The sequence below is a fragment of the Musa acuminata genome, chromosome BXJ1-11, assembly GCF_036884655.1.
Source record: "Musa acuminata AAA Group cultivar baxijiao chromosome BXJ1-11, Cavendish_Baxijiao_AAA, whole genome shotgun sequence".
NCBI classification, from domain to species: domain Eukaryota; kingdom Viridiplantae; phylum Streptophyta; class Magnoliopsida; order Zingiberales; family Musaceae; genus Musa; species Musa acuminata.
In genome coordinates, this window is record NC_088337.1 from 25,753,979 (window position 1) to 25,776,138 (window position 22,160).

The 22,160-nt window shown below is 35.3% G+C and overlaps 1 protein-coding gene across 3 annotated transcripts; it reads left to right on the plus strand.

The window, feature by feature from the left end:
• The first annotated feature begins 3,204 nt into the window (after positions 1-3,204).
• Positions 3,205-21,912, plus strand: LOC103971595 (protein SHORT ROOT IN SALT MEDIUM 1). Of its 3 annotated transcripts, XM_065090228.1 has the most exons (24): positions 3,205-3,336; positions 3,683-3,781; positions 3,926-4,069; positions 8,350-8,421; positions 8,518-8,673; positions 8,786-8,812; positions 8,897-8,961; positions 9,229-9,906; positions 10,013-10,058; positions 10,551-10,643; positions 10,741-10,796; positions 10,938-11,046; positions 11,609-11,820; positions 11,950-12,013; positions 16,908-17,084; positions 17,187-17,217; positions 17,315-18,498; positions 18,590-18,664; positions 19,206-19,280; positions 19,366-19,782; positions 20,918-21,184; positions 21,285-21,326; positions 21,411-21,473; positions 21,595-21,912. In XM_065090228.1, exons 2-24 carry the CDS (start codon positions 3,710-3,712, stop codon positions 21,688-21,690), a joined length of 4,221 nt encoding a protein of 1,406 aa, XP_064946300.1. In that variant the 5' UTR covers positions 3,205-3,336; positions 3,683-3,709; the 3' UTR covers positions 21,691-21,912. The 3 variants fall into 3 exon arrangements, with proteins under 3 accessions (XP_064946300.1, XP_064946299.1, XP_009383927.2); XM_065090227.1 differs by having other exon boundaries at positions 8,350-8,673; XM_009385652.3 differs by having other exon boundaries at positions 8,350-8,673; positions 19,366-19,770.
• Positions 21,913-22,160: the final 248 nt, after the last annotated feature.

Below are 22,160 nucleotides of genomic sequence, written 5' to 3' on the forward strand. Positions count from 1 at the left end.
ATAAACAAGGGCAACTTCTGATGATTGAGCCAATTAGAGAGGAACCGAAAGTAAAAGAGTTGGACTCCGATCATAAAGGTATGAAAACCGATGAAGATATTAAAGCCATCACACATACAGTGCATGCATTGGCTGGCTATACTAACCCACAAACTATGAAAATCGGAGGAACTTTGAAGCATCAACCTATCACTATTTTGATTGATACAGATAGCACTAATAATTTTATGGACAAGAAAGTTACAGCCCAATTAGCCCACCACATTGAAGGCTGTGATATATTCGAAGCTGATGGATGGATTTTAACTTATGATAGCAAAGGCCAAGAATTTCTTACAACGATTACTACACTGAAAGATCGACCTATTGCTTACACTGTCAAAAAGTGGAGACCATACTTGATCAACGGGTTGTGATGCGTTGCAGATAGCCTATGACTGAAGTGCTAAAAGATAAGCTCCCCGAGACTAATGCTACTTAGCCTTGAGGACAAGGCTGATTTGAAGAGGGAGGAACTGTTAGAACCATTTTTCTGAGCTTTTGAATAATGTTTATTGAGTCTGTTTAGTCCATTTTTTTATTGAGTCAGTTTGGTTCAGTTAAAGTCAAGTAGAGGTTTATCTAATATTTATTTATTATTAGAGTTCAAGTCCTGATGGACTCTGGGTGGAACTCTATAAATAAGGATGTAACTGCTTCTTTTCAGTAATCTATGAAAAATACTATTATGTCTTTTGACAAACCCTAGGAGGCCGATCCCCTCGAAGCGATCAAGGAGGGTCGATCCCCTCAAAGTGATCATTATCATCCCCATTTCTCTCCTTTTTTCAACGATAAGACTTTAGGGTCTTATCATTTGGTATCAGAGCGACGATAAAAATCTTTATGGTCTTATCATTTGGTATCAGAGCGACGATAAGACTTTAGGGTCTTATCAATTGACTGAAGTCAAATTTTGGTCAAAGTTAGATTTTGACCTAAGCCAAAATTAAATAGTTATCAAAAGGGAATTGAAAGAATAAATTAAAGGAGTAGCCCTAAAACATAGCCTAGGGATTTTAGTCAAAATTGATTTTGACCAATGGGTCCTCACTATGATGTGGTCCATCCTCGTCGACGAGCAGCATCACTGACTGTGGCATCCTAAATCGGTCTAGCGAAGGCCACTCCTAGTATCATTGTCGTTTGCCATCCAACCGACGCCTAATTGCGTCACTCACCATAGTGATGAATTGACTATCAAACTATGTGTCATCGTTGAAGCACCTTGCATCCGACATCGTGAAGTAACGGCCTCAAGCGTTGTTGCCATTTATCCATCACACACTGTCGTGGCCCATGCAAGCTCTCATTCCTCACACGATTTCCCACTGGTCACTCATCACCAATAGCTAGCGTCCGTGGTGCACAACTTTCCTCATTAGGTCAATGACCTCATCACAGCCAACATAGCTTGCCAGTCGTTGCTATCGTCATTGTATGACCTTCATACTATGATGTCCTTTTCGCATTCAATGATTGCTTAGCATCGCCTCCACCTAACTTATCGATGTCGATCCACACTGCTCCAGATGCTAGGCGATGCAATCCCTCGAGCCTCTTTTTTTGCTCTCTCATAGTGGCTTCTCCTTCGTAAGAGCTATCATCCATCACCACACAAAAGTGTTGCTGCACGTAGCAATTCTGCTTACGCAGTGCGCAACTCAATTACCATCACACCACTCAGCCTTATGCAACTACCAGCCTAGACTAGCCGATGGTATTATTGTATATCTTTTCGTTTGACACTCTTATCCTTTTATCATTCACGGAGTTTTTTTAGCAATGTATGATAGCATAGGCTTCCATGAAATGACTCTAATATCAATTGTTATAAATAAAAAATATTATGTAAAAATTCAATGTTAAAATTAAAATTAAGTATATAGATGTAAGATGAAAGGTGCCATAAATCAAGTATCCAAACAATGCACCGTAACCTATATGTGCTATGAATCTACATAGCAAAAAAACTAGATTCGCTTTCTAATCTTTTTCTATTTTTAAGAATTACTATAAACGGTAAACTAGAGATAACGAGGAGATAAAGAGAAGATTTATAATTTCTTAATAACACAATTAAAAGGATCTCTCTCGTGAATGTTATCTTCTAAAGAATAATATCATAATTAAATTTTTTTTAATTAATTAATAATCATAATCAAAATTTAATCATATATATAATATATCTTATATAACTATTTAGAATTATATAATCTAATACGTCTAAAGATGACTGTGCACGAGTACATTTATAAATTATGGGTTTTAAATGTATTGTGCTACATGAATTAGAAATTAATTCTACCTCGAACTATTTGAATAATATAATAGATATATATTTTTAGAGTATAGAATCTCTTATGTTTATTAAAAAGAAAAAAGAATGAGTAACTTCTTGAACAACATGCTAGAATTTCTGATCATAACACGATAGGGAAAGAGGGCATTTATCTTTTGATCTTGTTGTACCTATGAATTGTGATGTAAGAAGGGATACTTGTACTTGTATCGATATAGGTAATAAATTATTTTTTCTTTCGAAAAATAAATGGTAGAGAAGTGCCATGCAACTCTTTATAGGCAAAATATTGGGAATATGATATCTGCTATTTAAAGTTGATTATTTCCATATTCATACGATTAAATTTAAATTAGCATATATATAATTTTAAAACATAGAAATTTGCATACATGTCATCACAGTTATTTTTTGTAATATTAATTAAAACTCTAATACCTTGAAGAACTCATTACAGTGATAAAGATACTAGTTTTCCGATACTAACATGTTCTAAATGGATGTTATATATATCTATATATATTTGAAGTGATGTTATATATACATGGTAATATTAAAATTTATATTTTAATAGCACATATGATATTTGGAAATTTTTAGATATATAAAAAGACAGTCTCATAAAACAAACAAGAATAATAATATGCTATTTATTATATTTTTACCAAACGTGTGGTGCGTGAATTGACCCAGCAACGTTGCAACGTTGGGTTGAGTCAGGTCGGTTCTGATGATCCTGATCATGCGGGAAGGAGATCTCATCAGGGCCACAGGCGTTGAAGACGTACGTGGCCTATTTTTGTCCGTTTGATCTACGAGAATCCAACGGCGCCGATGGCAACCCTGGGCTTCATTAAAGATTGCAGCAGTCCTCTTTCCGTTCCCAAAACCCCTCCTCGCTCCATCGCCGAACCCGCCCTTCCTAATCTTCACCGCCGCTTTCCGTCTCTTGAGACGGTCGATTGGTTCCTCGTCGTGCCGCTCTCTTCCACCAGGTCAGATATTTTCTTCCGGATCGTTCATTATTCTTGGTCCCCAAATTCGTCGCCTCTTTTTTCTTCGAACTTTTGGGGTGATTGAGATAGATGGATTTGAAGGATTTTCTTTTCCTATGTCTTTAATGAGATTGAGTTAAATCCCTTTGTTTGATGCAATTGATATTTTAGCATCTTGAAAGAAAAATTGATTTCTAGGGATTGTATCTTCGTTTAATCCATTTAAAACCAACATCATCTTGCTTTAGGGTTTTGTTTCGTACCTCGACGGCGTTATGTTTATACAAATTTCTGTATTCTGTGTATTCTATTATGCGATAAAGATCAAAATTTGTGCTTGAAGCAGGATTGTTTTGCTGCGAGAGGAAGGAAGATGTATCCTTCCAAGGGGAATAATCCGTATGGGCAGCAGCCTTACGGTTCCTCACAGGCATATGGGCACATTGTGAGCTTAATTTTCATTCTGTTATTAATTGATTTAGTAGATCAAATAGAAGCATTTGCTAAACTTTTTGTTGTTATTGCTTTTGAGTATTCTTTCGTCTTTCTTTTGCGTTTATCACCTTTTAATGTGATATCGTTGTTGCAGCCCGGTAGTGGTTATACTGGGAACCCTGTTGGTGGTTCAGATACAGATATGAACTCGTATAGAACCTATTCTTCACAAGCACCTCAATATGGAGGACCATATGCTTCTGTCTATGGTTCATCTGGTTTAAGCAATGTTCAACAGGTGCTGTCCTTGAGCCGCTTATACGATAGATTATATCTGTAAATTTTTTTCTTTTCGATCTATTGCATCTTGATAATATCTTTTTACCATTGATTCTTAGAACTGTTCTTTAAACAAAACAATCAGTATATTTTTGTGAAACCTTCTACGAAGTTTAAACCTTCTTTGCAGTAGTTTTTGTGATTTGTATTATGAACCTTCTTTCACAATTTGTTCTACATTTTCTGAGAGCCTCTTATTTTGTTACTAATTTTTAAACTTCTTTTTCTGTGTTTTTGAGATTTATCACTCTTAGCAATGGACCTTTTCTGATTTGTATTTTGAACCTTCTGCTAGGTATTTTTATAATTTTTTTGATAATTTGTTATTAAGTTGCTGATTTTGGAACACCATTTTTGCCGTGTTGTGTGTGAGAATACTTGCTTGCAAGAATATTCATGAATATACCCATTGTAGTTGTAATTTTTGACCATGGAGTAGGTTTTAATGATACTGTCTTGGCTAGATTTTAAATTACCAGTGATACTTCTAAGAAGGTCACATCATAACATATCTTTTGTGCTTGTGCATGAGTGAACGGCTGTTAAGCTAATGTGGTGATCAAATCTTGACCCAAATATGTCTTTTGCATGTATTCAAACATGACTGGAGAATGTCTGATCAAAAGTTTTCTTGTGTATGTGGTCTAGCATTTCATTTTCTTTATCCATCCTAACTAGTAACTAATTCTTTTCATAGAAGAAAAAGATAATGCAACTTAATACTAACAAATATGGTGTCATTTATTTTCTGTGTAGTGAAAAAAATCTGGCAATTGCTTGTAGGCTACAAGGCGCTACAAGTGATAAAACTTGGCCCAATTGGTCATCTAACATAACACTTTTTCTTTTGCCTAAAAGCCATTGAATTGGAAGGATTGACTATTTAAATCATTTTGATTCTCCGGTTATCAATTGTAGATTGTTTGGTCTTTGTGGCAATACAAAGTTTTTCTGAATCCATATACTTTATTCATCATTTAATATTCTGGTTATAGATACAATGTGAATGTATTCATAATTTGATATGATATTAATGATTAATCAATATGCAAGTACCAAAATTTTTCCACCATACTAGAAATATTTAGATGTACATTTTTTTTGTGTCGAGGTTCTAAACTCTGCTTGTAGTCTTTATCAGCGTAACAGTGAATAAACCCTTTTTTGAGTGGTTCAGTCCCATTCAACTTTTTTCTTTTTGTTTAGGGTTAACCTCTCTCTCTCTCTCTCTCAGTCTCCCTCATAATGTCTCGTTGCGCCTCCCTTGTGCTTCACAACAGCTATTGTCACTAGGCTGCTCCCCGCTGTTGTCTCACCCACCTATCGCTGGCCCCCTGCTCCCTTTTCCTCTTCTTCTTGTCCTCTCTATTTTTCCTACTCCTCTCTTTTTTCTCCTTGTTCACAAGTGATTCTCTGTGCCATAACTTTGCTTATCATAATTCTTAATTGTCAAGAACTGATGTGAAAATTGCATGATTCCTACTACATAGATCTACCATGGGATGAGTCTCCAAAATGTCGTTTATTATTACTCACCAGTGCACTTTTCTTAGAAGTAATGACCCTTCTGTGTGTTGGAATAGGGATTTACTCATAACAGCATTTTTTTTTTCTGCAAAATGATATATATTTCAATAGAGAGAAGTACATTTTGTTTTAGGGGACTAAGATGGTAGAGTTGACTATAATAGAATTTACATTTCTTTCTTTCTTGATATGTGTAGAATTGAAAATACTAGACATAAGATTTTTCCCATGGTAAGCAAGATCATAGATTAGTATCCAATAAAGGTTTTGCTCATGGACTAAGGTTTTGCCTGAACTGGTATGAAATGAGCGGTATGTACTGGTCTGGGCATGAAACAATGTGTGGATTGCCTCATGAAACGGTTCGATCTGATCAATAAAAAAAAAGAAAAAAAACTATTTCATAGGAATGCGATCCCTCTTCCCTGTACACGCACCTAGGAGCTGCTGCTACCACTCCTCTATCGTCCTCATTCCTCTTCCTTCTTTGAAATTGCATGCCCCCAAAAATTTAGATTTTGAAATTGCATGCACCTTCGCATGCATCATATTGGTCAATCTGAATTTTTTTAGACACTCATGTCTACTTGATCTTTTTAAATCAAGTTCAGATATTTTTAATTAGATTAAGGATAAATTTAAATCAGAAGGTGAACAAAATGATTATCTATGGTGTAACAAAATCTCTCTCATTTCTATGTCGAATAGATTCCTCTCTTGATTTCCAAATAAATGTTTTTGTCTTTCCTTGAATGGTGCTTAAACTTTTTTTGAACTGGTACCTACTGACATAATCCCACCTAGAACAATATTCTCTTTCAGGGCTTTCAACCAATCAATACAATCTCGTATAGCAGTTATTGCTGAGACTTTAGCGGTTTTTTGGAAACTTTGCTTTAGATATAAAACTGAGTATTCAAAGATGCCCTCATTATTCCCAATAGGATTGCTCGATAAGAGATCACTCCTTCATCCAACGCACATCTCGCTCAGTTTGCTTGCAACAATCCGATTAATTCCCTAGGTGAAACAAATGTTACACATTTTATCTTCTAAAACAAAAACTCCCGATGTTACTACTTGCTTTATATGTCTATTAGGTAGATACTTGACTCATGTTTCGGTACTTAAATTTTCCAATAAAAAATAAATAAATCTGCTAATAAAAATTAAAGTCTTAATCGATATGCATGTTTAATAATTTTTAATAATTTAATTAAAAATGGTTTTGGTTGCGGTATTGACATTAAGAAAAGAAAAGGATTAAAGAGTTTTATGATAGATTTAAAAAAGGATTATCATCCACCCTAGCCAATCAACAAGGTTTACTATGCTTAGGAGCAAGGATTTTAATTTCAAATGATAATGTCCGTATCGGGCGGTACGTACTGGTCCGCCAGCAGATCGGTATGTGGACCGCCCGCTATCGGGTGTTATCGTCGATTGGGGTTATTTCCGCCCTATTACCGCCCAAAATCAGTCTATAACGATCGATTTTGACCGTTGCTGCTCGCTACTGGAGATGGCAATGAGGATTTGCAATTGGCAGGAGGCTCAGCACATGCTTTGTTTGCAAACCGAGGTCCATGGCAGCTGAATTGTGTGAGCCTAATTGCTGCTATGCTTGCACCTATTATATTTTTTGCTCTCGTTCTGCATCTACCATATTGTGCTTTGGATTACTAGAATTATTTACATAAAGAGACTTCTACAAAAGCTTCATGTCATGTTTGCCATTTGAATTGTGCTGTGATTTGGTTCTAGCTGGGACCAGTATCCATGTGACACATGGCCCAGTAACCTTTGTTAAGAAGATTGCATATAGTTAACTTTGAAAACTGCTTGGCTTGTTACAACACAGTTGTTGGTATGTGATTATTTTTGTAAGTATTAGTAGTCATCTTAGGATCATACTGAATGATTTTTTTTTCGTAATTCATATGACTTCATCAAGGAGCAACTTAATTTAAATAATTAAGTCACTTTAATTATGCAACATATATGAGAATTTTTAAAAAGAATATACAAGAAATTACATTTAATATTTGATAATAGAAACTTCAGCAATTCGTTTTGGAAATTATATTTCATCTCAATAATTATGCTTTTAATTACATAAAGCATGTTGCAATAGAAGTTTGGATTTGTAAAGTTGGTATGCTACTTTTTATTTCATTTTTAACTCTGATTATGTTCTCAGCTCTCCATACTATGATTTTTTTAAATTTTCTATATTCCGAAAGAGGCATTTCTTAGCTTCTCTTTTTTCTTATACTTGTATGAAGGAGATCCATCACTAGATTGACAATGTTGGTCAAAATAATTTAAAAGTGAAAAAGAAAATAAAATGCAAAAAAAAAAAACAATTTTCGTTTTGTTTTTCTTTATTCATTGTTTAATTTTTTTTCAAAAGTAGGAGAAACTTCAGTTTTATTGGTTTATTTTACCAAGAGCATCTTTTTATATTAGTCATCTATATTTTTTGCTCCATAAAAGGTTGCTTCTTTATGATTTGGGTGACATGAGTTTGAGTGATAAAAATAATATACGTAGTTTGAACCCTCCTTAGACACCACATTTGTCATCACTCTGTTGCACTGAGCCTCTTCTTATCAATATATAGTATAATTTGAAAGTGTAGTTCATATTGTATTTATGTAGCTATCTTGCATTATGCATATATAACTTTTGAAGCATCTCTTGGTGGAACAGGTTGGTGGAGTGAGTGGTAAAGAAGCAGTTCCATCCACATTGCAAGGTCGATCTGCTTACCCATCTGTGCTGGTAGAATCATCCAAGTTTTCTTCTGCAAATCTTGGTTCTAGCATGGGAATCACAACTGATGACTATGTTTCTGCTACTAATCGTGCGTACTCCCAGAAAGGAGACCAGTTTTCAGCAATAAAAAATCCTGATTATGCTCTAACAGATAGGAGGCACTATGGTGAACATCAGGGTGCTTTTGTTGGTAGGGAATTGCAGAGTGATTCTGCGAGAAGATACCTTGATTCTGTCTCCCTCGGCAGCCGTCATCAGGTTTGTCTTTTTTGATTTGTTGCTGTTCACTAAATTGTTGTTTGTGTAAATGACAGCCATCTTTGTTATTGAATTTATTTGTGAGTAACCACTTTTGAATTTTATTGTCCAGGCTGAGTTGCATGATCAGATGGACCAGGTACTGAATCAGTAGGATTTTATTCTGTTATGTTTGTATTTCTATGGAATTAGTGTTGATCATCCTGCTGTTCAATTTCTCAAGGCATCACTCTTTCGACAACAGCAAATGCTGAAAGCACAATCACTGCAATCTGGTTCAGACATGAGGTACCTATGCTTATGTGCTTATAGGAGAGAATGTTGATTTTTTTTTCTGGGTTGTCATGTGCCTTTCGTAGTTTCAAGTTTCAACTATTATATGTGGGCATGAATTATATTCTACATAGAAAATAATTGTTCTGATATACCACTGTTGTCCGCCCACAACCTTTTATGTTATTGTTGATGGCAATGAATGCATCTCCATTCACTGCTTTGTTTGTAGTGAATATTATTGAATCCTATTGCACTGAGTAGAACATACATTTCTGGCAGACAAGATGAATTCTTTGCAGCAAGGACTGTGCCTAGTCATCATGGTTCACAAGAAATTAGCTCATATGGTGCAAGGACGGATGCTGATCCACGTGGATTAAGTGTTTATGGTGCTACTTCTTACGGTGGACAAGTTGCAGCTTCCATTTTAGGGGGAGCTCCGAGGAGAAATGTTGATGACCTCATGTATGTTCAGGGGTCATCAAATGCTGCTTATGGGGTGGGTTTGCCTCCTGGTCGGGATTACGCTGCAGGAAAGGGTATTCTTGGTCCACCACACGAGTCTAACTATCAAGCGAATGTCTTGTCTCGTACCCATCCAACCCTTGGAGTCTCCATGGTGGATGAAAGAAATGATGATCGAAATGCCTACCGCCGAGAGCTTGAGATAAGAGAGGAAGAACGCCGTAGAGAACTGATGCGGGAGAGAGAGAAAGAACGAGAAAGGGACAGGGAACGTGAAAGGGAACGCGAAAGGGAACGTGAAAGGGAACGCCTTCGGGAACGGCGGGACAAGGAGAGAGAACGAGACCGCAAGCATGGACCTGACTCAAGGCGAGAACGGACACCTCCAAGAACTACTAGAGATCGTCGAGGCTCTTCTTTGATAAAGGACGAGAAGGCTGTACGTCGAGTCACACCGCGTCGGGTCTCGCCACATCGAGAGGCTGTGCATAGGTGGACCTTCATGATATTTTTATGCCCTGCTGTAGCTATAAACAGTTTGCTGCTGCTCTATGGTTGCAGCTTTCTCAACTAACTTGTTTGTTGTTTGGTACTGAAGGCATCGTTCACCTGTTAAAGAAAAAAAGAGAGAATACATCTGCAAGGTAAAAAAAAAAAATCATGAACTGTGTTCATTTCTGATGTAGGTTGAGCAACCATGACAATGTGATGCCAAGTTGGCCAGATAACTTTTGTTCTATCAGTAGTTCAGGAAATCTCTTAGCTACCGTAACCCTATATGCATATAAACCTAACATTGACAATCTGGTTCCTTCATTTTCTAGCCTAGTTCTCATCTTTTGCTTCTTGCTTGGACTTTTTTTTTTCAAGTTGCTGGAGTCTCTATTCATTGTGTTCTTTGTGCTTGTTCCAGCAATTCTTCCTTTGGTTGACTCATTAGCTTGTGCAAACTTACCAAACACCGCCAGTGCATAAATAGCAATATTGCAGTGATTTTTGTATGATGTATAATTGAGATTTGAATATTTTTTTTTCTTCTCTGCTCTTATAAAGAAAATCACCTGGATTATTTTTTTTAATAAAATTGCTGGGATGGATATGTTTATATTATGTAATATTTGAAATGGCCTTGGCAGGTTTATCCTTTCTGCTTGGTGGACGTTGAAAGGGATTACTTGTCATTGAGCAAGAGATATCCTAGGCTCGCTATAGCTCCAGATTTCTCAAAGGTTCAACATGCATCCTACATTGTTTTTTGAATAAATTAAGACACATCAATTCTTTTATTAGTTACATACAAATGCTGCAATTATATTTTTTTTACAGGCAATTGTGAACTGGCCGAGAGAAACCTTGAATCTTTCACTTTATACTCCTGTCAGGTACTTGTATATTCATATTTCTGCCATTTGGTTAATTGAGTTGCTTTTTCTAAATCTGTTTGTTCTATTTATGTATATAAATGAACTTTTGATAGGATACATCTGTGTTTTTGGTGTGTTAATTTCCTCACTTTGTTGCAGCTTTGAGCATGATTTCTTAGATGTAGAAGATAAAAGTGAAGAAAAAGGGTCAGTTTTATTGGATGAACCACTGAAGCCCAAGGGTGTGAAAACTCTTTGGAACACAAAGGTAGATCTGAATACATGTTTGCAAAATCATTTTCGTCATTTGTTATACATGTGTAAATTTTATCATATACTAATACCTTTTTATCTGTTACTCATTTTGTCGCTGTGCATTGATTGGTTGCTGCTTTTATGCATATTCAAGCATACTAATTAACGATGACTAATATTAAAAAAAGCAAATGTTTACTTCTTCTTGACTTGCTAATTCTTATATTTGTGCTCATGCTACTTGTCAGTTATCTTGCAAAATTTCTTGTAGAATTCTATCTAAATGCCGCTAGCAGACCCCTCTTAAAACTTAGATGTTTTCTGTTGTGTAAAATGTATGTTGATTGAGTTAATTTGCATTTTTCTGTTGGTAATATGCATTCTTGAAATTCAGTACTTTTAATTTTTGTACGAGCATTGTTATAAAACTGCTCTCAGTTTGACAATGTTGTCAAAACATATGTTCCAACTATGCTCAAAGTGTGGTTGCATTATGTTGTTGTTGGATCTTTTGAACTAAAAATTTCATGCTGGGCCTGTTCTCTTTTGCTAAGCTGAAGTTCTTTCCTTATCAGGTTATTTTGATGAGTGGAATTAGTTGTGAAGCTCTGAACGAGTTGTGCTTGGAGAAAGACACTGATGAGAGGATTGTTCACTTCAACAACATCCTTAAATTTGCAGTTCTGAAGAAGGATCGTTCTTTTCTGGCAATTGGAGGCCCATCACATGTGACTTTAGATGGGGATCCTCAAGTTAATGATTCTTCTTTAATTCAGACAGCTATTAGGTGTGGTACTTTTGTATTGATACATTATGTACATTTCCTGTTGTTTGCAGAGGGTATTTTTGTAGGACATATTTACAATTTGCTATTGTATTAGAGCCTGAAATAAGAAATGCTCTTCTTCTTGGACAGACATGTCAAGCATGCAACTCAACTTGACCTACATAAATGCCTTCATTGGAATCGTTTTCTTGAGGTATAGTTTACAGTTATGTCTCACCCGAACTTTGAAGTATTTGTTTTTTTGTTTTATTTTCCATGGGGCATGTCTGATGAAAGTTACAGTTCTAGAAATTATCTTGTAATTCTTAAATTCATTTTTTATCACAAGCCAACATCTGATAGACTTCACAAATTTATGACTGTGTTTGTTCTTTTAAATATTAGTATTCATCTATAGACTCAAAAGAATCTTGTTGCTTGGATTCACTTTTGTTTGTCTTTATGCATGGCTAGTTTTGATTGCACTGAACATTTCATATTTATGATGTTGCATTATATTTTGGTGACATTGCTGCATCTGCACTGCTTTCTGGCTGTACAGCTCTGAGCTGTGTTTCTTCACTTGCAATGTTATTTATGTAATGTGCTTTGGTCATATTACATTCAGGCTATCTATGAAAGTCGTTGATTATGCTTTTGTTAGCTTCTGATGGATCATATATACATTAAAGTTGTTTACTTATATATTTCTTCGGGCTGTAATTAATATATTTTTACTCTTAAAAAACATCCTTTAAAAAATCTTGTCTACATTCTTATGGTATCAATAATCATAACGAGCACCCTTGTCAATTGTTATCTTAGGGTATGACCTTGTATTCAAAATTCATTTATAACTATTCTTGATATTCATGTTTTGTTCTGAAGCCTGATTTAAATAATTTTATCAACATCAAAACGAACTATGCTTGATCTCAAGTTTCCTTGTTTAGTCTTTATATGATAATGTTAATGAATCTCTTAAACATCTACTTGGAAGTTCTTTTAGTCAAGAGAAGGTCAGTCTTATCCAATGGTATGCTCCATGTTTCTGCCTATAACAATGAACAACCTTTATTATATGGCACTTTTTAATTAAATATAACACCTAGTTCTTGGAATCTCTTATGCCATATACTTAATTTGAAAAAAGATAGCATCATTATTTAATTTGATTCTTCTTCTTCCTTGTAATGCACCTTTCTAAATTACTATTTGTGTTGTTTTTATCTCTCTTGATCCACTTTGTGCTGCATGTGACTTTTGTCAGGGCTTTATCTGTTGTCCATATTTGTCCAAAACATAGATAATCAACATAGATGACTATTGCTGACATGAAGTTACTCTTGTATTAAGTTTTTAGAAGGATGGCAAGATGTATTGGAACATTAACCATTTCTTTTAGACGGACATTAGGTTGGTTTAAGGTTTAGGTTTTAGGGTTTATTTTGAATTTTCCCAACACTTCAAACATAGTGAGAACCATATTGTGTTTCAGATGCTAATAAAAGAAAGGGCAAAATCAGTGCATAAGGTTCCTGCCAATGCAGGGCTTAGAGAGGATTAAGTTATGCAGCCTTACCTCTGTACATAGAAAGATTTTTTTCAGCCAGGTCTCAGAATAGCAAAACCTGTAAGACAATGATTACAACTTACAATCTATGATATCATCAGAGTAATTAATGTTTCTATTTGAGGAATGGCCTAAAATGCAACATGAACATTCTGGAGGAAAAAAATGGCTTTTGGGTACAAGATAACTAACAATAAGGTTTGAATTGGATGTTCTAAAATATGGATAACTACCCTGGTACAAGTGGTATCATTAGAGAATTGGAAAAAATAAAAAATTCAATGTATAGAGCAGGAAACCATAAGGCAGAAAAATTATAGTGCACATAGAAGGCTCATTGTAAAAATGAATCACAATAACATTAAGCTGCAGTTTCCAACAGCTCAATTTATAAGTCAAATCAAGGACCTTCAAACATTCTTTATTCCAACTAACATGGTCTTTTTAGACTCCCTTTCTGATTGAACTCCTCTTTGCATTATTGTATTGCCACGTTCACTAACCAGTGGACTGATAGGTATCCTTTCTTTTTGTCCACACCACATTCATTTTTTACATGAGTATTACTTACCTGAATGCATCAATATAAAAAAAAATAACAAACAAAGAATTACCAGGTCCAAGCGGAAGTGATGACCTTATAAAAATACACGAAGCATATTAGTTGTGGATTGGGTAGTTTTTTTTGCAATGAATATAACTTTATATTACTTTGTATAGCAGGTGCAGGTAATCAACTGATCTAGTGACATTAGCATGTTCAATCAAAAATATAAAAATACAGCTGATTTTGATGAGTGAAAGTTGACATGGATCAAGAAATATAAAATATTATTTAGTTGAAACATTTATTGCTCTACTTACATCGCAGACTGTAAACCTGTGATAATTGTTGTACAGGTGAGCATCCTACTGTAGCTCTTCCCCGATGGTTATTAATTATAGAATCATTATTGATCTTTCAAGAGTAAAGATTATACATTAGTTTCTAGGATTGTATTTTGATAAGATTTTTAACTGACTCCATACTGAAACATGGATTACTTGCTTGCATCATAGAATGTAACAAGGATTTTAATTTCGAATGATATCGCTCATACTGGTTGTGATAATACAGGTGAGCACCCTACTATAGCTCTTCTCCGATGGTTACTAATTATAGAATCATTATTGATCTTTCAAGAGTAAAGATTATACATTAGTTTCTAGGATTGTATTTTGATAAGATTTTTAACCAACTCCATACTGAAACATGGATTACTTGCTTGCATCATAGAATGTAACAAGTATATCACTGTAGTACTGTAGTATTGATACAGTATAATACTGTTACAGTGTAATACTGTAGCACTGTAGCGGTACCGGATGGTCTGCGTACCGGTATATTGTCGGACTGGTATGTACCGCCCGTACCAGGCGGTATCATTCGGTACTGCATACCATAGTTCTAAGGTTGTGTTATGATAAAATTTTAACTGGCTCCAATTGGTTGATGTAATGGATCTTTGGAGAAAATGACAATGAGAAGTGTTGCAAACGGAGCATGTTGGGTATTAAAAGGGAGAGGCTAGGGAAGGGGAAGTAAGCTTTGTATCATCTTGATTGAATCTGTAATTTGAATTTGTTAGGAACTTTACAAATAAAAGTTTGGGTTCTCAGTGCTAATTAAGTTTATGTTACTTTATGATTTCTTGATCAGTGATAATTAAGTTCCTTCTCTAAATACTTCTAGATTTTGCTAGAGTTTCAGTGGCTGTGTTTTTCATTCAACAGTCTGATGTAGTTGTTGAGACCCTATTATTTTTCTCATTTGTTGTTATTGTGCAAAATTTGTATTTATTTTGGATTCGGTGACACCAGTTATTTGTGCTTATAAAATAAATCGGGGTTGACATAGGATGTGACATTTGAGACCTCATGTTAATACCTCCTTTATGGTTGGTATAACCGGTCAAAGCATCAAGTGGTACATGGATGTACTGATGTCGGGATGATCAGTGTACTAGAATGAATTGAACTTGAATGCTTTATTCCAAGCAGTTAAAAAGTTTAAAATTATGCATATATACTGCCTTAACACTTCAATGATATGTGATTTTAGTTAGTTAGCTTTGGTGTTTGGTAGCATTAGATAGTTCTTCACAAGTCCTTAGATAATGGTCATGGCTAAGGGATAGTAAAGAGAACTGAAGATGGTAGGAAGAAGTGGACTTCATATCGAGCTATTTTTGTGGTGATCAGCACCAATTGGGTACTGGTCAATATTCTGTTGCGGTAGCCAATTTGGAACTGGTATTGTACCAGAACTGAAGCTTCAAAACTTGGTGGGTTGGTGTTTTATATTGGTTGAAAATTTATGAGATGGTATGTCATTTTGTTGTAAAATTAAAGGGACGGATTTGTCCTTAATTTGCAAAATGCAATTCATTTCACAATTTTTGATTACTTTTGGTCTATTTTTCCTGTAAATCCTAGATGTCGGTGCCAATGGTAAAAAAATACTTATGTAAATGAGACAATATAGTAGGAAGAAAAAAAATATAATCCAAATGCCTAATCTTACCTGAAGTGAGAATTATATTACAATAGGTAACATGAAAACACTAAGAACTTCTTATTTGTTGCATGAAGACTAGTCTCTATATTAAATTGTCTTCTTTCTTGGTATCACCTGGCTACTCGTGCTCACTCTTGTGATTATGTTTTCATGTTATCTGAAATATAATTTGGTGTTTATCTAGATGGCATCTATATCTGTCGTTGCTGTCTTGTTTGGCTGCTTTAGCTTCCCCATAGAAGTTAATATGCTTGCTTCATTGCTTGTGTTTCTTTTTTTTTTTTTGAATCTTTTGGGCATTTTAGTTTCTCAATTTCATCATTAATCTTCCTGGTATTCCTCAAATTTTTTATTATGCTTTATTTCTCTACTGGACAATCTTTTGCCTATCTCTTTTGGTTGTTGCCTTGCATTTTCAATTTTTTTAACTATTGAATCAACAATACAATTCCAGTGTTACATAGCTTGGTTAGTTTCAGATGACACCTTTGGGCCTCAAGAATATACATTGATTTTGTCATACTTGTTGCAATTTATTGATTTTACTAATCTATTATGTCCTCTTCAATTTAATAATTTTCTTTTAGCAATTGCAAATAATATTGCATCCACTAATGCCCAGGGAGTTAGATGAGTATATCTTGGAGATTGGTATAGTATTCACTTTTCATTTACTTTACAAGTACCATATGTTCCTTTTTAGAGTGTCCTACTCTGTCATGCTTCTTCATTTACAGTTCTGGCTATTTACTGATGCTATTATGCTCGTTGGAGCTGTGTGACCATATATGAGACATCATTAGCTTTAGTGTTGCTTTTAAGTCCTTGTAAGATCTGATCAAATAATTTTTTGTGATACATTAGGTTCATAATCTATTCTATGCCGCTCCCCTCTGGGGGACATGATAGGATGACAGTTCTTTTATTGCTTCCGTGAAATCTGACTTTTGGCATGCTGACTTTCTATAATTTGGTCAGATGCACTATAATAGAGTTGGCAAAGATGGACTCTTCAGCCATAAGGAAGTCACTGTATTATTTGTACCAAATTTATCAGAATGCCTTCCATCAGTGGATCTATGGCAAAGCCAGTGGTTGGCGCACAAGAGGGAGACGACAGAGAGGGAACGACAACTGGCTTTGAAGCAGGAGAAGGTTTCTTTTCGTATTCATTGCTGTCCCAATCTTTTTTGTATTTTTGCTATCTATGTATGAATTTATTTAATTGAAACCCATTACTCTTTTTTTTTGTTCTAGAAATCTGGAGAAAAGAAGGAAGCTGATAAAGGTATATCAAGATTCCTTTTACTTCTGCCTGCTCCTTCCCAAGAGCTTTCTCTTCTGCTGCAACTGTTTGATGCTTATGATTGTTATCACATTCTCAGGGGATAATAGTCATGGTAAAACTGTAAATGATAGTCCTGACAAAAGTCTGAAGGGCGAAGACTACTTGGTTAAAGATGATATGGGTGACATTAAGACTGATTATCAGACTAAGGATGAAGTTGATGGTTCCAAAAAGGTTGTGGCTGAAGACGAAGGAAAAGGGCCTGTCTTAGATGACAAACAGACAGAACATAAGGATGATGCACTTGTGGTTGGAGAAAGTAAAACCAATGAAAAGTTGCTTAATGATGAGGGTTCTCTTGAGTTGGGGACTGAGATAAAAAAAACTACTAAAAAGAAAATTGTTAAGAAGGTGGTTAAAGGAAAGACTGTTGCTAAGAAGGTAATTGTGACAACCGTGCAGGACACATGTGCTAAGCAAGATGAGAAAATGGATATGTCAGATGATAAAACAGAATATAAAGATGGAAATGCTAGCCAAGAAGGTGAGAATTTAGGTGATCCACTGAATCCTAAAACTTCTGCGGAAAAGAAAATTGTCACAAAAGTAGCCGTCAGCACGTCTCCCCAAAAGGAAGAGACAACTAATTCTTCTGAATTTCAAACTGATATGAAGCTTGATGATGAGTCAGTTCCTAAAGAAGAAGCCAAGAAAGAGCAGGGCGGAGACACCATTGTGCAGGATTCTGAGATCAAGACAACTGGAAAAAAGAAGGTCATTAGAAGAGTGATTAAACGAAAGGTTCCTGCAACAAAAGTGAAGGATGCAAATTCAAGTAAAGATGCTGAAGAAACCAAAGTAAAAGAAGTAAAGGACCATTCTGAAAAGAAGGAATTGGATGTAGCTGAGGGTATTTTTTCTGAAAATAAGATAATGGAGGAATCTAATGCACCTTCTGTTGAGAAGGTAGACTTGAATGAAAAAACAGTGACAAATGAGAAGCTAGATAAAAAGGAGACTTGCACAGTTGATAGCCATTCCACTGTAGAGAAAGGAGGCTCAAAGTGCAGCAATGATTCTGAGGACACAATGCAAAAGGAATCTAAGGAAGGTGGTGAAGATGGCAAGAAAGAGAGGAAAAAAGATGAAAAAGAGAAAAGTAAAGGTGCTAAACATGAGCCTAACCCAAAGTCTCATAAAGAAAAGGAAAAAGGGGGCTCCAGAGAACATCCTATGCATCCTGGATTGATTCTTCAAACCCATCGGGTCAAGGGATCTAAAGTATGTTAAATCACCAAAATATCTTATTTTAAGTTCTCAGAATTCTTCTGCAAACTTGCTTCAGTTTGACATTTTGGATCACTTTCTGCAGCTTCGCTCGATGTCCCTCTCATTGGGTGGTCTTTTGGATTATAATGACAAAGACACTGAAGAATGTACATTTGAGGTTTGTTCACTGTGAAATAGCATTTTTCAGTTTGCTAGTGTCTTTGTAAACATGGCAGCATTTGCATATGGCTGTATTGTGGCCAACTGGAAGGAGTATTGCCAAGCTATTACCTTCCAGAGATTAAAATTGCATATATACCATATCAAGGATTACTGTTTTCTTGAACGTGGTGTGTGCCTTTTCTTTATCATGATAGGTACCATGCTGGACCATTGGCTTGTCCATTTACCAACCAGTACAGGTCAAAAATTGGCATGTTCCTGTGTTGGTACCCTTGGCATGGTTCAGCATGGTGTAAAATGTTTCTGCACGGCTTATTTGCTGACTTGTCAACTTGTGCCACCTGGCATAACTGTTCTTGTATCTAACTGAAGTATGTGTCGTATGTGCCCTTTTCTCTTGTATATATGCCTTTCCAGAGCTGTCTTGTCTTGCACAAGTTTGTCAATATGCCCTCGATATGCTTTTTTTTCCATGTTTTTCTGTATTTGTGTGGTGTAATTTTGTCTTAGCCATCTCTGATAATGTGTTCATGCAGCTTTCGTTGTTTGCTGAGTCGTTTAATGAAATGCTTCAGTTTGAGATGGGCTGCCGCCTCTTGTCCTTTCTTGAGGTATAAGTTTGGATTCTCCATTATCATTAACACCCATACATGTTGTCTTGATACACCATCTAATACGTGTTTCCTTGATATTTAGAAATTGCGTGAAAGATATGTTGTCAAAAGAAATAATCGGAAAAGACAAAGGGATGATAAATCTGAGAAGGGTACTGTAAAAGAAAAATCGCCTGTGAAACGTCCGAAAACCAGTGATGCTTCCCAAGTTAGTAAATCTACGAGACCTGAAAAGGAGGATACATCTAGCAAGATTAGTGATGAAGACATGAGTGTGATTAGTGAATCTGTGAAATTAGAAAAGGAAGGTGGATCTGACAGAACTAATGATGAACATAAGGGCGGAGATGATACTGCAGCTGGTTTGGGTGAAATTAAAATGGAAGAGAAGACAGTGGATGACGATATGGTGGATGATGATGAAGATCCAGAGGAAATTATAGAAGAGGAAGCAGATGATGATGCTGGTTCAAACAGAGTTGGGGAGGCAAGTGTTAATGTACAAGTGATTTCTGTTTATTATTGGCTTTATGTTGCTCAATCCAAGTTCTTGATGTTCTATCTTTTGTCCTTTGAATAAATTTGTAATATTTTGGTGATTGTGACTGAACTTAGGTAGTTACTTAAATCGTATACATGCTTTCCAAAGGTCTATTCTTCATAATAGAGAGTGACAAGTACACGGCTTTAATCGCAGCTTGTGTTTTTTTTCTATGTTATGATCCATATTTCTCTCTTTGGATAACTTGTTATATATTAATATGTTTGAACTTTGTTAGTTTTTTAATCATGAACTAACATGCATAGTATTTTTTTATGCAAGAAGAGTAGGAAAAAGACTGATTATTAATTAAGTCATATACCTATCTGAGCATTTATATGGGTAGATGGTATGTCCCGAGTATACTGAAGTAGTTGCTCTTCTGTTAATGCTTCTCATTAGTATTATTGTACTTTTTGTATAGTTGTGGTGATTGTCTTCAACAAATAAATTTCAGTTTTGATGTTCTAGAGCTTGTTATTTGCTCTACTTTCATTGACCCATAAAGTACTCAGTAGCATTCTTGTTAACATTTCTAGGCCATAAAGTCTACTTCATCTTCAATTTTTTGATGGTCATTTCTTGGATCACCATGGTGCCTTTAATTAATTACATGACTTCTTGCTTTTTCAATGACATGATATTATAGTTTTTTTATCAGTGATACCTACTAAAAGTAATGCAGAAAAAATCAACTAACAGAAGTATGTCGGGCTACTTTAGTGTTAATAGATATTCTCTGCTAAGTGACTGTGTGCTTCCTGCAGTCTTTATAATTAGGTTCGTTTCCCGTATAATATTTTTTGTTAATTTTAGTTTTAATAAGACCTCTATAATTTCATATTCTTTGACCTTTATAATTTTATATTTTTCACTGCATTCGTTCAACTCTTCTGGCAACAAAAGTTGAAGGTGCTTTTACCTAAAATTTTTAACCAGTATTTTCAGATACTTTGTAACTGTCACAAGAATGCTAAATTATCTCAAGTTGTGTGATTATCTATTTCTTCCAGTAGTTTTTTCAGGTGACATAGTCAGAATTAATCATGTCGAATTTTGAGCTTTTCTATAATTTTCATAAACTTCTGTGTAGGATGTGAAGGCAGATACAACAGAGGCTGAGCCAGAAATAGCTATGTCAAAAGACGATGATTCCAAGCCTACGAGTGAGAGTGGTACTGATAAAGTTGCGATGGTCAATGAAAAGTCTGACAAGGAGGAAGATAAACAGATTGCCGAAGAGAAGAAAGATTCTACAAAAGACGAGAAATATTCAGTAGAGGATGAAAACAAAGATTCTTCAAAAGATGTGAATGAAGTCCATGTAAAAGATGCAGTTGTGGATAAGCAGCTGTTGCAGGTGATTTGTTGTTTCATTTTTTGAGGTCTGGTTTTTTTTTTTTTTGGGGGGCAAGCATTACTTGTGCAAATTATGCTATAATGTGCTCCTTCATTTGCAGGCTTTCAGGTTTTTTGACCAAAACAGAGTGGGTTATATCAAGGTAATATCATGGTGATCTCTTCCATTTCTTACCAATATGCTACGTAGCTTCTTTGTGCCGCTGTGTTAAAATTTTATTTTTCAGGTTCAAGATTTAAGGTGTATTCTTCACAACTTGGGTAAATTCTTATCACACAGAGATGTCAAGGTCAGCCCAGTGTTCTTTTTTATCCTTTTTTGTTGTTATTAGTGACATGTCCTTCTTCTCATTTGATCACTTGCATAAACATTGAGGTTGAATGTAATTTTTCCCTACCCTTGTGTGCCAGGAATTGGCTCAAAGTGCTCTGTTGGAAAGCAATTCAGCAAGAGATGATCGCATCTTTTACAAGAAGCTTGTTAGGCTGACATTTGCAGATCGCTGAAACAGGAACCAACTCATCATGAGAACTGAGACATCATGACACATTAAAGTTGCTTTTGAGATATGTTGTTTTGTAGTTTCAGTTGTGCTGGGAATCTTGCTCTGAATTATATGGTTCTGCAAATTGATTTCTTCCAGTGATTGTTTTAAAATCTTGTTAGAGACAGTTGGAAGTTTTGAGTACCCCATAATGTTGTGATTATAATTGAATTGGATTCTTGTATACGGTGGTGATGATTTCCAAACATATGGTGCACACAAGTCCCCCTTTTCATTTAATTTTAATTCAATTGGAGAATATAAAATAGTTTGTAAGTGTGTCTTGATCATTAACTAAAATGACTACTTATACAACCGAGTTGCACCAAATCTAATTTTATAGTTTTAACTGCAACCTCTAATTGCAATTTAAATGGTTCTTATTGCATGCATATACATAATCGAATTCAAACTTATTCTAATTTTATTCTG